Source organism: Ahaetulla prasina, chromosome 8, assembly GCF_028640845.1.
Source record: "Ahaetulla prasina isolate Xishuangbanna chromosome 8, ASM2864084v1, whole genome shotgun sequence".
NCBI lineage: Eukaryota > Metazoa > Chordata > Lepidosauria > Squamata > Colubridae > Ahaetulla > Ahaetulla prasina.
In genome coordinates, this window is record NC_080546.1 from 23,884,044 (window position 1) to 23,900,541 (window position 16,498).

Here is a 16,498-nt window from a genome sequence, read left to right on the forward strand (position 1 = left end):
TCATTTCTTATGATTTGTACCATGGATCTCTCAACTTTTAGGATCCAGGGAAAGTCCACTAATATATTTGGTATCAATAAACTGGCTTTAAAAAATCTCAATTGGAGCAAGATATCTTGCACAAATATTGCTGTGATCATGTGTAGAATCATTTTGTCCTTACCTTTGTCTGCATGGCTATTCCAGTGTATAGGGAGGGAAAATCTTGTGGCTTTAAGTGCAAAGGATCTTTTGAGCAGAATAAAATTCGTATGTCCACTTAATGTTGCAGCTTTCTTGTGGTGGTACAGTTTCTAGTTTCAACTTTTGCTTATATAAGAATGACTCATAGTGAACTGAGGATAACGAAGGGACTTTCTTTAGAGGCTGGCTTTTTTTTTTCCTATAGCAGTATAGAAAAGCTCTCTCTGAAATGTTGTCAGCTTTGACTCTCAGTAAGGTAGCTTCTGGAAAATCATGTGGCACAGTTATGTAAAATGTAGCATTAGCCTTATGAATAATCTTAATAGCTTTATAAAATCAAAACATGCACTTAGATTAGAGGTTAGAAATCTTTTCAAGCCTTGAAGCTTGCATAATAGTTCAAGGACCCCCCGCCCACCTCCTTAAAATGTCATTTGAGATCACAAGGTATTGATATTCTAGTGTGAGTTCTGTCATCCCATGACTCTTATGTGGGATCATGGAGAACCTTGCTGTTCGTCAATTTCAGAAGTTTGTGTCCTTGTCCATGTATGTATAACAGAGTACAGTATTCATTCTCAGGTGACGTGAGACAGTAATGGATGTACTGGTGCCTGAAGATACCAGGCTGGCAACCTCTTGTTTTATAATGTTAAACTGGAACTTGGGAGAATTAAGCTCAAACTGGATTGGATGGGTGATCTTGGGCAAATAATTTTCATTGTAGGATTGTTGTAAACATAAGAAGGCAAATCTCTGCATCCAGTCTTGAGTACCAGGAAGAAAAATGGATAATACATACAATGCATATGCATAAATAGTCCTTGAGTTTTATTAGGAAGTAAGGTTAGAATCTTACTTTAATGTAAAAAATACTATTGGGCTGCAAAGTATATGTGCTAGCTTTTATTCTGATCTATTTCTTTGTCAGTTTAAGTTGAATACATCACACTTGATTTCAAAATTTGAAAGCTTTCCAATGCTCGACAGTGGATTTGACCAGAAAAAATATCACCAGACTTCATTAAGAGAAAAGCTTGTGGTTTAGAAAAGAAAATACAACTAAAAAGTTATAGGAAGGGAATCCAGTCTTAATTTTCAGACCCAAGTCGACATTCTTAAACTGATTCAGAATGTTACTTCTCCCTCTAGTTCCTCCTTCCAAAACAAACACTCCTTTGCTTGCCAATTTTAGACAATAATTGCAATAATGAATGTAGTATTGATTGTTCTATAAAATGACACCTTGCCTCATCTCTTAAATTTGTGTAAAATCTACTAAATCTGCAAGGCCCTTCTCTGAAATTTTCTACTAGAGCTTATTCAACTTTAAGTTACTTTAGTTTTAGTTGTGTTTTTTAAAAAAGCCATTCAGTGAAGAGCATGGTGACATTGGGTGATTGTACATTTCAAATAATAGGTTTGGGGAATCTTTAGTGTTGAAAATAGAAGCATTGCACATTTAATTTGTGCAAGTGACAAGTATCGCAATATACAGTAAGATTTCATCTCTCTCCTGTTGTTGTAGTCGCTTTTAATTTCTTCAGAGTCAAAGTACATTATTTTGTGGCCTCACTAGTTCAGTTTTCAACTAAATAAAAAATAACATCACCAGAAAGTCTAGCATTGTCACATAACAGTTTGAAGAATTGGAAAAAAGAATAATAGACTAAAATGATATATTTTTGTGGTATTTTCTGTTATGTCAAGGAAATCTATTTCATATTGTTGGTTACATTATCTTTGATGCTGTTTATTTCTCTCCAGGTAAATTTATTGTTTTATTATCTATATATTGCTTAAACTCCTGTTATTATGACCTTTAACTGAGCAAAACAGTGCACCATAGGGTAACACTTTTGAACCAAAGTACTTCAAATGAGCTAACTTACAGAATGTGTCCAAATTCTAGGACCCATGACTCCCAAGAGGATAAAATTTGGGAAAATTGTGACTACTTGAAAGCTATGTTGCTGTTGCACTGCTGGGCTGCTGCTGCGGTGATGTGATCTTCATTTTCAGTGTTCCATGGCACTTTCCCAGCCAATCTCGCAATCCCTCACTCTTTCCCCCACCCAGCAGCAGCCACTGACCTGCCTGCTGGAAAGGGAAGAGAGAAGCAGAAAGAAAGGAACATCCTTCCTGGCCTATACCACCAAATACCCATTCCCCCAATCTGTGTCACCCACACATGCACCGTCCCCGACTTCATCCACTTCTACCCCCATGGCCCATATAGCACCTGTTTTGACCCATGCAGAACCTGTTATATGCCCTTAACTGGCATATTCTGCCCCCATGCACCTCTCCTAATCTACATGGAACTTTTTGCAAATCACTATGAAACTGCCTAATGAAGCACAGGTTGTCTAAGATAAAGGTAAAGGTTCCCCTCGCACATACATGCTAGTCGTTCCCGACTCTAGGGGGCGGTGCTCATCTCCATTTCAAAACCGAAGAGCCAGCGCTGTCTCCATGATCATGTGGCCAGCATGACTCAATGCCAAAGGTGCACAGAATGCTGTTACCTTCCCACCAAAGGTGGTCCCTATTTTTCTACTTGCATTTTTTTACATGCTTTCGAACTGCTAAGTTGGCAGAAGCTGGGACAAATAACGGGAGCTCAGCCCGTTACGCGGCATTAGGGATTCGAATCACTGAACTCCCAACTTTTCGATCAACAAGCTTAGCATCTTACCCACTAAGCCACTTTGTCCCTTATACAGGTTGTCTTGTTAGTTTTAAAAAGCAGTTGAGCTATAGTATATACCAGGGGTGTCACGGCAGCGACACGGGACTTTTTTCCCCTTCGCTAAACTGGGTGTAGGCATGGCCAACCCCTGACTCATCCAGCCCACAGGCTGGGAGTTTGACAGCTGGTATATACAGTAAATTGAACAGTAAATAATACATAGAAAAATACTTCGCTCTTAAAAGTGAACTGTCCTGGACGGAAATTCAAAAGGTAACATGCTGATAGTTAGGTACCTTAATATCCTTAGTTCATATCTGCAAATTTTTGTAGTGCAATTTTGTATTGCAGTAGCTATGAATATTTTAGGTTACATTTCATATGCTTATCATGCTTGTTTCTATGTTCTTCATTTCACATGCTAAGGCATTCACAACTTTTGTGACATGATTTGAAGTAGAGGAGATATTCAACAGGTTGTACTGTTGGGCATGTCAGATTCTATTATATTGATGAATTATTGTGGATAAATATTTTCAGGGCGGACTAGGAACCGGAAATATTGATTACTGTTGATACTCTTAAATTAATGGAGAAAGCCCTGGCCATTTCCCTTTCCTCCAAGTTTAATTAAAGCCAGAACACCAGCAATGTTGTAGCTGATTTCTGGTATGTCGAAATAAGATAAGATTAGGCAACCACTTCCAGAAATGAACATAATAAAACAATAGCACTAGGTAGAATTTTGATTAACCCCCCTCCCACCCCCCAAAAAAAGCTGGAAATGGATGTCCTGGTCACAATGTGGACACTGTGTTAACTAACAGTAGAACTTAAAATGAAGAGTTGTTACATTGGTCTTGACTTTGTAGAAAAATTGAAGAAAAATGACATCTTATTCAAAGCAGACTGGAGTCTGCAAAAACATTTTTTTAGGGTTTTGTGTCTCTTTTGTAAGTAGAATATAGTAAATGCAGTCTTAGCTTCCAGCATTTTTTTAGGTATTTTTCAACAGATTATGTTTATAGATCAAAGCATCCTAATTTTGTTTTCAAATTATTTCTTGACGTTCTGGTAGACAGATGCCCTGATACACTATTTTTATTCTGGCTGTTAAAAATAAGCATTTTTTTTCCTATCTAAAATGTTAGCTATACTTTATCTCTGTAATCTTTATAGTAGCACTCAATATTGGCTTCTTTAAATTAATGAAGTGGAGGTTTAAAGGCAGAGAGATAACACATATCCAAAGTCATTCACTGAGTTTCTGGCTTTGGGAGCAGAATTGCAGGCTTCATACAGACTTTATATTTCCAGGAGTGTTACCATGGATGTGTTTCCCTCAAACTTGTGTTGAGATGAAGATATTCATTGACTAGGACTCATGGTGGCTATAAATGCCTAGTTGCTTAATCTTACAACACATCCGTGGTGGGTTTCTACTGGTTCGCCCCGGTTCTGGAGAACCGGTAGTAGCAGTGGTGAGAGGCTCCGTCCACCTGCCTGGATGTCATCACGGATGCTCTGTACATGCACAGAAGGTTCTGTGCATGCACAGAAGTGCTGCACGCGAGCGAAGCAAGGGCACACGCGAGCTCACAGTTCCAAACTAGTAGCAGAGGTAAGTGAAACCCACTGCTGGTTCACATCTCATAAGTAGAATAGTAAAGTCATTTGAAATCTCATGAGATCATTTGTGATCTTTTGAGAACCAGCCTTTTCTACCTGCAGAGTAGGAAGAGAAGAGAACAGAACAGAACAGAACAGAACAGAACAGAATTCTTTATTGGCTAAGTGTGATTGGACACAAAAGGAATTTGTTTTGGTGCATATGCTCTCAGTGTACGTAAAAGAAAAGATACATTCGTCAAGAATCATAAGGTACAACACTTAATAATAGTAATAGGGCTCAAATAAGCAATCAAATCATATTAGGAAACAGTCAGTATAAATCGTGATACCAGCAACAAGGTTATAGTCATACAGTCATAAGTGGGAGAAAATGGGCGATAGGAACGATGACAAGATTAATAGTAGTGCAGATTTAGTAAATAGTTTGACAGTGTTGAGGGAATTATTTGTTTAGCAGAGTGATGGTGTTCGGGGAAAAAACTGTTCTTGTTTCTAGTTGTTCTGGTGTGCAGTGCTCTATAGCATCATTTTGAGGGTAGGAGTTGAAACAGTTTATGTCCAGGATGTGAGGAGTCTGTAAATATTTTCACAGCCCTCTATTTGACTCATGTAGTATACAGGTCTTCAATGGAAGGCAGGTTGGTAGTAATTGTTTTTTCTGCAGTTCTAATTATCCTCTGAAGTCTGTTTCTGTCTTGTTGGGTTGCAGAACCAAACCAGACAGTTATAGAGGTGCAGATGACAGACTCAATAATTCCTCCGTAGAACTGGATCAGCAGCTCCTTGGACAGTTTGAGCTTTCTGAGTTGGTGCAGAAAGAACATTCTTTGTTGTGCTTTTTTGATGATGTTTTTGATGTTAGCTGTCCATTTTAGATCTTATCATATGGTAGACCCTAGAAATTTGAAGGTCTCTACTGTTGATACTGTATTGTCTAGTATTGTAAAAGGTAGTAGTATGGGAGGGTTTATCCTAAAGTCTGCCACCATTTCTGCGGTTTTGAATGTGTTCAGTTCCAGGTTGTTCTCATCGCACCATGAGGCTAGTTGTTCAACCTCCCATCTGTATGCGGATTCATCATTGTCTTGAATGAGACCGATCACTGTTGTGTCATCTGCGAACTTCAGTAGTTTAACAGATGGATCGTTAGAGATGCAGTCATTGGTATATAGAGAGAAGTGGAGAGAGCACACAGCCTTGTGGGGGCCCTGTGCTAATTGTACTAGGTATCTGATGTGATTCTGCTTAGCTTCACCTGGTGCTTCCTGTCTGTTAGGAATATTATTGATTTATAGATTGACCACTCTTTAAATATGTGTCTATAGTGTTGATCTAATTAAGATGCCTATTGTTATTTCCGCAATGATAAGTTGGGAGACCTTTCTGGAGATAGGTTTCAGTATCCTTCCTTAGTATTTTTCATTACAATGATTGAAGTTGATTAAAAAAAAAAAGCAACCCTCTCTTCTCTGGAGAAGCTTCTGTTGGGTACAAAGAGTCCAGCGGGTTATAAAGTAGCATTGTGTTTAAAGGTAGATAGGTGAGTGGATGGATAGAAGGAAGAAAGACAGACAGACAGACAGACAAGGAGAAGAGAGGTTTCAGTAATTGCAGAGAGTCATGGAAAGGGAAATATTCAGAAATCATTACATAAACAAAAAGCAGAAACATTCCTTAAGCCCTGGGAAGGGAGATAATTTTAGGAAAGATTTAGTCTGGCTCCTCACTCACTCGGGTATAAGAAGGAGGCGAAGAAAAACCCAATCAGATTTGCCAAATTTTGTCAATATAGCCTCTTAATAAAGCTTTTATCTGGTTTTCTTGTGGAGTCTGCTTCCTGGTGAAGACAATCTTAAAAGAGCTGACAGTGATCTCCTTTTACAAAATCTTGTGTTATATATCTTTCTTTTCAGATATTGAGACAAGTGAAAAAATCCAGAAAAGTGGAATTCTCCCGGTGTTTGCAAGCCTATTGACTCCGCAGTCTTCCTGCACTGCAAAAGTAGCTAACGTCATAGCAGAAGTAGCCAAAAATGGTGAGGTTTTCCACAAAGCCTTTTTTGCTGGAACATCTTCAGTTTTGCAGCTCACGTTGTCAGTATGTTTTACTTCTTTAAGTTTTCATTTTATGGATGTTTCCATTTCTTTCTCTCTCCACTGTTTTTGTTTAGTTCTATCTTTATGTTATACTAGTATCTAGTGCCATCAAAAAGAACATACTTTCAGAAATGTCTGTTTGTTGCAAGAATAAGCATTGAGCATGCATTAATTACAAATAGTGGCTGATAATGTCATGATAACGTGGGTAGTATTCTAATGAGGACAAAGACTGTGCCACAATGCACCTTAGAGATAAAGGATATGAGATGGAATAGTTTTTGATGTTTTAAACCTAACAAGGCACGTACACCAGATTTTCCTTTTTTTCATTTTTTTTCCAGCCGCAAAAGATGGGCATTTGCATTGGTATTAATCACTGCCTTATTGCCAAAATGTGGCAGTACAATTCCTGGGAGTTCTTAGGGTCATAAAAAATAAATTCACAACCTTATGCAAGCTGCATATTCATTATGTTCTTTAAAATCTACCCTTTTATGGAAAGCTTATAAAGATTAGCATTTCATTCTGCATACAGAGCACGTTAAACATTTATTGCTTTACAGACCCTACTCTACTGTCAAGGTATATACTCAAAGCCTAGCGAGTAATAATCATACTTCAGAATGAAAATTCCCCCAAGCTTTTTCAGGCGGTAAATTACTATGGGTTGGATTCAGATTTAGCCTTACCTAGACTCTCTGAAAATAATGGGATGAGCAGGATTTGCAGATATGAATAATATCTGCACAATAGATTTAAGCTTAATGTTAACCGCTCCAATCTTGATTGCAGAAAATATGACTTCAGTAACAGAGTAGTTAATGCTTGGAATACACTACCTGACTCTGTGGTCTCTTCCCAAAATCCCCAAAGCTTCAACCAAAAACTAACTACCATTGACCTCACCCCATTCCTAAGAGGTCTGTAAGGGGCATGCATAAGAGCACAAGCGTGCCTACCGTTCCTGCCCTATTGTTTCCTTTTGTTATATCCAATTAATATAGTTATTACATACTCATACTCATATATATACTTATATATTGTATAATTATTTCATGCTTATGCTTATACATACTGTGTGACAAAATAAATAAATAAATAAATGAAAAAGGAATCATTTTATCTAAACATGAGAGTCTCGTGGTGCTAAAATTTTTAAACTTCATCTTAAAAAAACAGCTGTTTCAAAGTTACCAATAAATAATCGTTAGGCATTAATCTTTCATCTTAGTTGGTGTCAAATCAAGTTTATTAACAGTCAAAGACCAGAGACCAGAACAAATAAAAACACTCAAGGAATAGCCAGTTAAAAATTCTAGAATAAAATAATGAATAACAGATAAAATCTATATTAAAATCACAATTTGGCATCTAATCTATCAGCTACACATGGTCTGGTAATAGTCTTTAATTGATCTTCGTTTCTCTTTCCATGGATTGTAGAGTTTATGCGGAATCCATGTGTAGATGCTGGCTTGATCCCACCTTTGGTTCAGCTCTTAAACTGTAAAGATCAGGAGGTTCTTCTTCAAACAGGGCGTGCCTTGGGCAACATATGCTACGACAGCCGTAAGTCTTCAAAATATCAATATTTTTATTTTTAAACCTTACGTATTCATTTTTTGTAGTCTTGTTGGGAGCTTTTGTGCAAATTTTTCTGAGACATTAGCAGGTGTTGTCACAAATAAACTTATCCTGCATGACAGATTTTTTTTTATTGGTTTAAATTGAAGCAAGCAAGTCCTTGACAAATAGCCTAAGGATCTAAATACAGAGGTATAGAAATTGTCTTGTGTTTACTTATGTTACAGTTTTTTGTAGTGGAAGACTTGCCAAATTTTATTTCTATGAATAAATCAGTAGCGTTATGCAATGCAATTTTACTCCAACTCACGAAATAAAACTGCATGGAATTTGCCATAGTTAGGTTCCCACTGATCGTTGTATGTGATGTTATAAATTACAAATTCAGATTCTCATGTGTATTTCTGTATATGCTTTTGTTGTCGTTTCTACTTTTTTAGTGGAAGGTTCAGTTAGTTGTAATACATGGAGCAACAAAATCTTAAAATGGGATTCGATGAACTTTTGTTGCTTTACTTCCCATGTGCTATGACTACAAAAGAAAAATTATACCTAATGATCAGTCTTAGGAGAAACATTGAAACTGAAGTTTTGGACTGGGTCTATTAGGTCTATGGACATAATACTGAAGGTGGACATCTACGAAGTATAATCTGCATAGTATCAGTCTTTTTTTAGAGCATGACACATGAATTTATTTACTTCATTGCGACAACTATTAAAAATGCAAAGACAACCTGTTTGAAATATTCATATTTTATTAATATTGACAAATCTTAAACATCAGCTCAGATAAATGGATTGTTTTTATTGAATTTTTAATGCTTTTTAATATCCTGAAAGGCTAAAAGATTATTCCCAGCTACTCAGATATATTTTCTGTTAGTAATGATGAGGGGTTTTCATGTTATACATTTTTAATATCAATCTCAAATTATATATGATCGATATGACCTCCATACACCTTGAAATATGGTAAAACACATCGTCTTTTAACGTCATTTCATATCCAGTTCAGCCTCGCTTATACCTTAATGTGCATAGACATATACCATCTAGAATATAACCATGAATGGTAGTTTGGATGCTTTTAAAAAGAGCCACTCAAATATACAAAAGGTATATTTCCATTGGTAATTTTAGAATCTCAGATAATATACACTAAATATTAGTGGTAAATTTACTATCTCGGATAATATGCCGGGGAACCCAGAGCGGGGTAGAGCCAATTACAAATCTGTGGCTTGTATGAATATGTGTTGTCGTCAGGATGGGGTGGGGTGGGGTGGCTATTATTTTATTATTTTTTATTCTTTTATTCTTTTCTTTTATTCTTTTTATTTTTATATGATGTTTTTATATTTGTGTAAGCCACCTTGAGTCGCCATCTATGAGTAGGCAACAATATATATACATTTAAATGCCATTCCTTGGAAGAAAATTAGCAAGGGTTAGGGTTAGGGTCCAGTTTGTCAACTTCATGCTTTGGCCTGATATTTATACAACAAATAAGCCATGTAAACCAAATAAAATAAAATAAAAATTTCAGACACGGAAGCAAATCATTACCAGAGGGAGTGTAGACAGTAATAGATTAGAACTGCTATATATATACACAAAATACTGTCAAAATACCTAATACTTTATTAGTAGATGTTTTTACTTCCGATTGTATCTTGCTGGAAGAAAGGAACCACAAAAAATACATGCTGAAATAATTTTATTATGAATGATACAGGTTGGTAAATACGTAGAATGCCCAAATATAAAATTGTAACATCAGAAAAAGAATGATATTCTTTGATATTCAGTGTGTTTTAATATGTAGAATTATGTTTCATAATTATATTTGTCTACAGATGAAATCAATGTTTCCTAATATATAAAAAGAAGCATACAGATTCTCTGACTTCAGAAATAACTTTTTTTTTTAACAAACATGGGCATGATAGCTACATCTTTGTTCTTGGTTAGTTTGTTGTTATTATTTTCTTGTTCTGATTATCATTTAGAGTCATACACAACATATTGCCTGATAATTATAGAGGCATATTTTAATTACCACTGTAGAAGCATATTTGGATATCACAGGATTATGACATCAAATAGGAATAGCAACAAACAATAGCATTTAAATTTAGATTCCGCTTTATAGTGCTTTACAGCACTCTATAAGCAGTTTATAATGTCAGCATATTTACCAACTTCAGAAGGGTGAAAAGATGAATCAACCTTGAGCCATTGAGGATCGAACTCCTGGCAGTGAGCTGAATTAGCATGCAATACTTCATTCTATCCACTGCACCACCATGGCTCCTATAAAATAAACAGTAAGAATTTAGGAATGCTTCAAGCAAATTATTAGAATAGAATAGAATAGAATTTTATTGGCCAAGTGTGATTGGACACACAAGGAATTTGTCTTGGTGCATATGCTCTCAGTGTACATAAAAGAAAAGATACCTTCATCAAGGTACGACATTTACAACACAATTGATGGTCAATATATCAATATAAATCATAAGGATTGCTAGCAACAAGTTATAGTCATACAGTCATAAGTGGAAAGAGATTGGTGATGGGAACTATGAAACGATTAATAGTAGTGCAGATTCAGTAAATAGTCTGACAGTGTTGATGGAATTATTTGTTTAGCAGAGTGATGGCCTTCGGGAAAAAACTGTTCTTGTGTCTAGTTGTTCTTTATTTATTTGTGCAAAATGAGAACGAAAAATAGAAGTAGAGAATTTTTTCCAAGTCTAAATTGATTTATCTACAATAATGTATTCAAAGCCTTATAAATGGGGCTAAATAACTTCAGTTACATTATTACTCACATATAAAATTTTCCTCAGTGGTTTTTTTTGTTAATAATAGTTGCTTTTTATATGATTCGTAATTGCTCTGTTCATTCATATCTAATATGAGAGACCCCTTCATGAATGTCTAAAGCAGAGGTCTTCAAACTCGGCAGCTTTAAGACTTGTGGACTTCAACTCCCAGAATTCTCCAGCTGGCTATGCCAGCTAGTCTGGCTGGAGAATTCTGGGAGTTGAAGTCCACAAGTCTTAAAGCTGCGGAGTTTGGGAACCCCTGGTTTTATAAAGTTATAAAAGGATTGGTGTTCTATAACAATTAGAAGTTTGTTGATGTGATACATAGGAGCTAAAGCTACATTATATTGTTAGCAGTTATCAGGATATAGTGAGTTGACTGGCTGCTAAGAGTCCCTTGGCAATTAATATTATTTTTCTTCTTTGCCAGGATAGAAATGAAATACTACATTAATTAAAATGGCATCATTTTTAATAGTGAAATTATAAAGAGGTTGTTCTGGTCACAGCTTGATTTTAAATGTGGTAAATATATTGTCCCTTAGTGAATGAGGCAGCAAAATGGTAGTGATCACCTATTATTTATTTTTGAACAGTTTATTACCCATGTATCAATGAATATTTTGAAATACATCTTCTACTTGGCAATTCCAATAAAGAGTTTCTTGACAGTTTAATGTTTATGTTGTGTGATAAGAAAATAACCATATACTGTTGTTTATCTTATCATTCCATTGCAACAGTGGAACAATAAAATGATCCCTAGTTCCAGCTACAAGAAAAAACAAAGATCTCTACCTACCCACCCATTGGCTTAGCAAGTTATATGTCTGCCAAGGTAGATTACATGGCAGCAAGATAGTTAAGTCAGTGATGAATCCCTAGTATATCTGTCAAATAATCCAGTTTACTACCTGAATTCCAGCTGCTGATTATCATTGCTTTACTCTTACATGTATTCCTCTTCAGCTATTTTAATCTAACCTAGCTATCAGTAAGCACCTAATAATTCAGAATCTGGGTCAAAATGTGTTTGAGAAAGAGGAGATTATCTTCTTGTCTTCTTCTTGGTATTCTTAAATCTGTTCAGATGTGGTAGATACCCATAATTTGCAGTATGAAGAGCATCTAAAAAATTAAAATATGTAAACCTGTCTGTAAAGCAAAATCCCATAAATGTTTTGAAAAAGGTTAAGAAATATAATAATTATGTCAGGGGTGGGATTCAGCCAGTTTGGGCGAACTGGTTGTTATGATTTTGCGTAATTCAGAGAATCGGTAAAAACCACCGGCTGGACGCCCCGCCCTGCCCTATATATTATCTTCCCTTCGCTACGCATTCCAGCTAATCTCTGTCTTGCCTCCACGCCTTGCCCACTCTGCTCACCAAAGGTAAGCATGCCACCCGCTTACTCTTTGCCTTGGGTTGGGGCCCAGGGACATGCCATTCCCCGGCTCTGGCCTTGCACCAGAGCCTCTGCCCGCCCGCCTCTGCCAGGCCGGGGAATGCACCATTCCCCAGCTCCAGCCTTGCCTTAGACCCTCACCCACATGCCGCCCCCCGCCTCCCTGGCCTCAAACTACCAGACGGTTCTTCTCACCTAAAGTGCTGCATCTGTCTTGCAGCTGTCCCTTGCCAAGGCTCAATCGCTCTGTGGTCTCTGGGTCAGCAGCTGCTTCTCTCCTCTGCTGCTCTTGCTGGGAGAGAAGCATCTCTTGTGCAATTTAGCAGCTGTGAGCCGCCACTTTCCTCTAGGTCCCACCTGGAAAGCACTATGGCAGAGAGAAACAGCTGCTGTTTCTCTGTGCCACAGCACTTTCCGGAGGAAACTTAGAGGAAGGCAGCAGCTGATAGCTGCTAAATTGCACAAGAGACGCTCTCTCTCTCTCTCAGCAAGAGCAGCAGAGGAGAGAAGCAGCCACTGCCCTGAAGAACAGAGACGGAGCGGAGCAGACTCCTAAAGGCTGCTCGGTCGACCCTCGCCATGTGGCAAAAAACCCTCATGTGCGGAAGCTGTGCCACATACACATGCGCATGCACTCATTTTTGGCGAACCAGTTGTTAAGTGGGTTGAATCCCACCACTGAATTATGTCCTATTGCTTAAAGACTTTCCTAGAGAAAGAAACTTGAGATAAAATTTTGGTGGTCTGCAGAAAAATTATTTGCATTTTTTATATTGCACTAAATCAGGGGTCCTTAAACTATGGCCCTTGGGCTGGATATGTGCAAGAGACTGCAGAGTCTCCCCTTTTGGGGTCTTTTTGTGTGGGTCAGAGGGGAACAGAAATTCTGACTTGGGGTCTGCTTCAGCCTCCTGGGGTGGGGCTTTGAGCAAAGGCTGGAGGGAAGCGCCGCTGGTGGCAAAGAGCCGGAGGACCTTGTTCCAGTGGGATTGCATGATGGCCTGAAACTGGCTGACCATCTCAGCCCACTGAGCCTCCAGGCGCCGGTATCTGGCCTTGCATTCCTGCAGGTCTTCTCTATTCTTGGAAAGCCTATGCTCTTAGTCCTCAGTGATGTGCTTCTGCTGAGCCTCCTTCTCAGTCAGATTCAGTTTGAACTGAATTGTTTTGCCAACTCTTGTGGTGGCTGCTTAGCTGCAACCACTGCTTCCTATTGGGGCCCTAAGGAACCCAGGTGGGGAGGCGAGTAGTGGCTGGGAGGGGAGGGGAGGGGCAAGAGTGCCCCTTGACATGAATGACCTTGAGTTGGCCACACCCACCCAGTCACATGACCATCTAGCCATGCCCACCCAGCTGGTCATTAGGTAGATTATATTAATGGTACGCAGGATTTAAAATTATGAATTGGTGGTCCCTGAGGTCCGAAAGGTTGGTGACCCCTGTTCCAGAGAGTGGAGATAGTAATAGAATGTCCTGATCCTGGCATTCCACAAGATGGCACTGTTTTTAATCGTGACGCCCAAAGCATGTCCATCTTCTTTCCTGATCATAGGACAAAAGTCGACTCATAAAAGTCATTTAAGGTTTATAGGTCACCGGGATCTTACTTTGCATTCAGTAGCAGATTGGTAAACCAGTGCAGCTCATAGAACAGAGCTGTTACATGGTTGTACAAAAATGTACTCCTGTTTGTTCATGGACATTTTGTTTAGCTGTATCATCTAAGTGGATTTAAAGCTCCATGTACAGTGCATTATATTAATCTGAATGAAAAGTAAATTAGGCATGGGTGACAGTGAGTGGGTGACAGTGAGAGTATGCTAGACTTGGAAAGGTGCAGTTGGTGCCCAAGATATATTTGTGCAAAAGCCTTCCTGATCATGGTTGCCAGGTGCTCTTCTAGCAAGTGTCGTGAGTTCGGGGAGACTTCCGAGTTTGCAGCAATTGCAATTGGGGAAGTATAAACTCATTGAAAACTACAGAGGGCAAATATGCTGTAGCTGATCTTTAAACTAGAGCCATTGAGTCCAGCTAAGGCTGATCCTAAGCCTGTTCCACCCCATCCAGACCTTAAAAGCCATTCGGCATTGAGGCAACGCATCAGTAACACTTGGTTGGTTAGGGGTTCAGGTAGACCTCTGAGTATCATCAGGATTTGATCTCCCCAATTAAGGAGTGTGGATAGAAGTTTCCAAATTTTAATTTCATTTATAGATAGGTTGTGAGTTTGAATAATGCAAACTTCAATTTAGTTCAATTAATTAAATTCATACCAGGTCACATTTAATGTGAGACAAAATTTAATTAAGCATAGTTAGCATGAGTGGGGTTGAGGCAAGCATAGGCACAGTTGCCATTGGGGTTTTAGAATCTAGTTTTGTTTGTGCAATATGAAGAAAAGGAAGGTTCTGTCCAAGGAAAGTTCAAAAAAGAAGAGGTTCATTTTGAAGTACTACGTAGAATACAGGACAGAATAGGTACATGTGGGATATATACATTTAATCTTATTTGAGTATTTAATTAAACATACAAAATTTATGTTTAAAGTGTTTAATTGCTGACTTTTGTTAAACTGGATTCAATTACCCTTAGGCATGTGACTTCACATCCTGTAAATTACAATATTGTGACCAATTTGTGAAATTCATTAACGGAACCTACTTGTATAAAACTTAAGTTATTCATAATGGCATTGCTATGGCTTTAAATTTTATCAAGGGAAAACAGTCTTGAGAGTAAGAATGCATGTTTGGTTAAAAATTAAAATTTTGACATTGCAATTAAATTGCTAAATCGTCTTACGGGAAAGGTTAGACTGGCAAAGTAAAGTGTCCTTTAAGACAGTCATCTCAACTGTCTCAGTGGCTTCATGGGTAACCTTTCCTTTTTCCTTCTTGGTAGTGGTACAGAAATGGTTTATTATTGCCTCAGGAATTTTATTTTTACTTCCTCATTTATCTTAACAGCCTGAAATTTCCAGGTGATCTCCTTTCCAAATATTATTCAGATACAACCTCACTTAGCTTTTCAAGTTCAGCCAGCTTAAGGGGAGCAACTTTGTATGTATAAATGCTAATACTTTTATGCAGGGGTGAAATATAAAAAATTTCCCTACTGGTCAGATGACTGGGTGGGCATGGCCAATAATAATAAATAATAAAAATAATAAACAAAGTATACAAAACAATAAGAGGCACCAAAACCCAACTTTTACACTTTACACACAAACAACACAACACAACACAACTGACTCACACACAATGTAAAAGCAGCTGCACTTCACCCAAAATGGCCCCTGCAACAAGCAGGAACCTCACACAGCCACAAAAAGCTCAAAAACCAACTTTCACACTTTACAGACACACACAACACAACACAACTGACTCACACACACACACAAAATGCCACATACAGCTTTGTGAGATTTTGTGTGTTTGTGTAGTTAGAGTGAAACACACTAAATCTCAGAAAGCTGCACAAATATTTTATCGTTTTATTTTATTTATATTTTTAGGTAAAAGCAGTTAAATTTAAAACTTCCTTTTAAATTTAGATGTAGCAATTTAAAGTTAATTGCTATGTCTAAAAAAAATAAAACTCTTAAAAAAACCCCAATTAACTATTATTTTTTTAAAGCTCCGCCCCCACCCACCGTTACTTACCCAAAGGACAAGGCAGGAAGATTCAGTTGCTAGCTGATGCAATTGATTGCAGCAGCCAAAGCAAAGCAAGGCAGGAGCAAGCCTGAAAGAAGCAGCAAAGTAGCAAGTGGGGACTGGATGATTGGGTGGGCATGGGCGGGGGTGGGGATGGGATGGGGAGGGCAGGGATTTTTGCAACTGGTTCTCTGAACTACCCACCCCCATTGCTACCGGATCAAGCGATTTCACCCCTGCTTTTATGCCTGGTTTTGCTGACCCAAACAGGACCATGCTACATTTCACCTTTCGTTGTTGTTAATGAAAACTTATTGAGAACAGTCGTGATGCCAACTGTGTGATGAGTGTTTGTTTGTTGGGTTTGCAGCCAACAGAACATTTTGCTTTTTTAAAAATATATACCGGTAT

General features: G+C 37.9%; 1 protein-coding gene across 5 annotated transcripts in view; it reads left to right on the forward strand.

Moving 5' to 3' along the window:
* Window positions 1–16,498, forward strand: part of RAP1GDS1 (Rap1 GTPase-GDP dissociation stimulator 1) — an 89,141-nt gene that overhangs the window by 39,677 nt on the left and 32,966 nt on the right. For 4 of the 5 annotated variants that reach the window (XM_058192093.1, XM_058192095.1, XM_058192092.1 and 1 more), the window contains exons 3-4: window positions 6,421–6,543; window positions 8,051–8,176. In XM_058192093.1, coding sequence (XP_058048076.1) covers window positions 6,421–6,543; window positions 8,051–8,176 — 249 coding nt within the window. Of the gene's footprint in view, window positions 1–6,420; window positions 6,606–8,050; window positions 8,177–16,498 lie in introns of those variants that run through there. The other variant, XM_058192097.1, reaches the window with a different exon arrangement.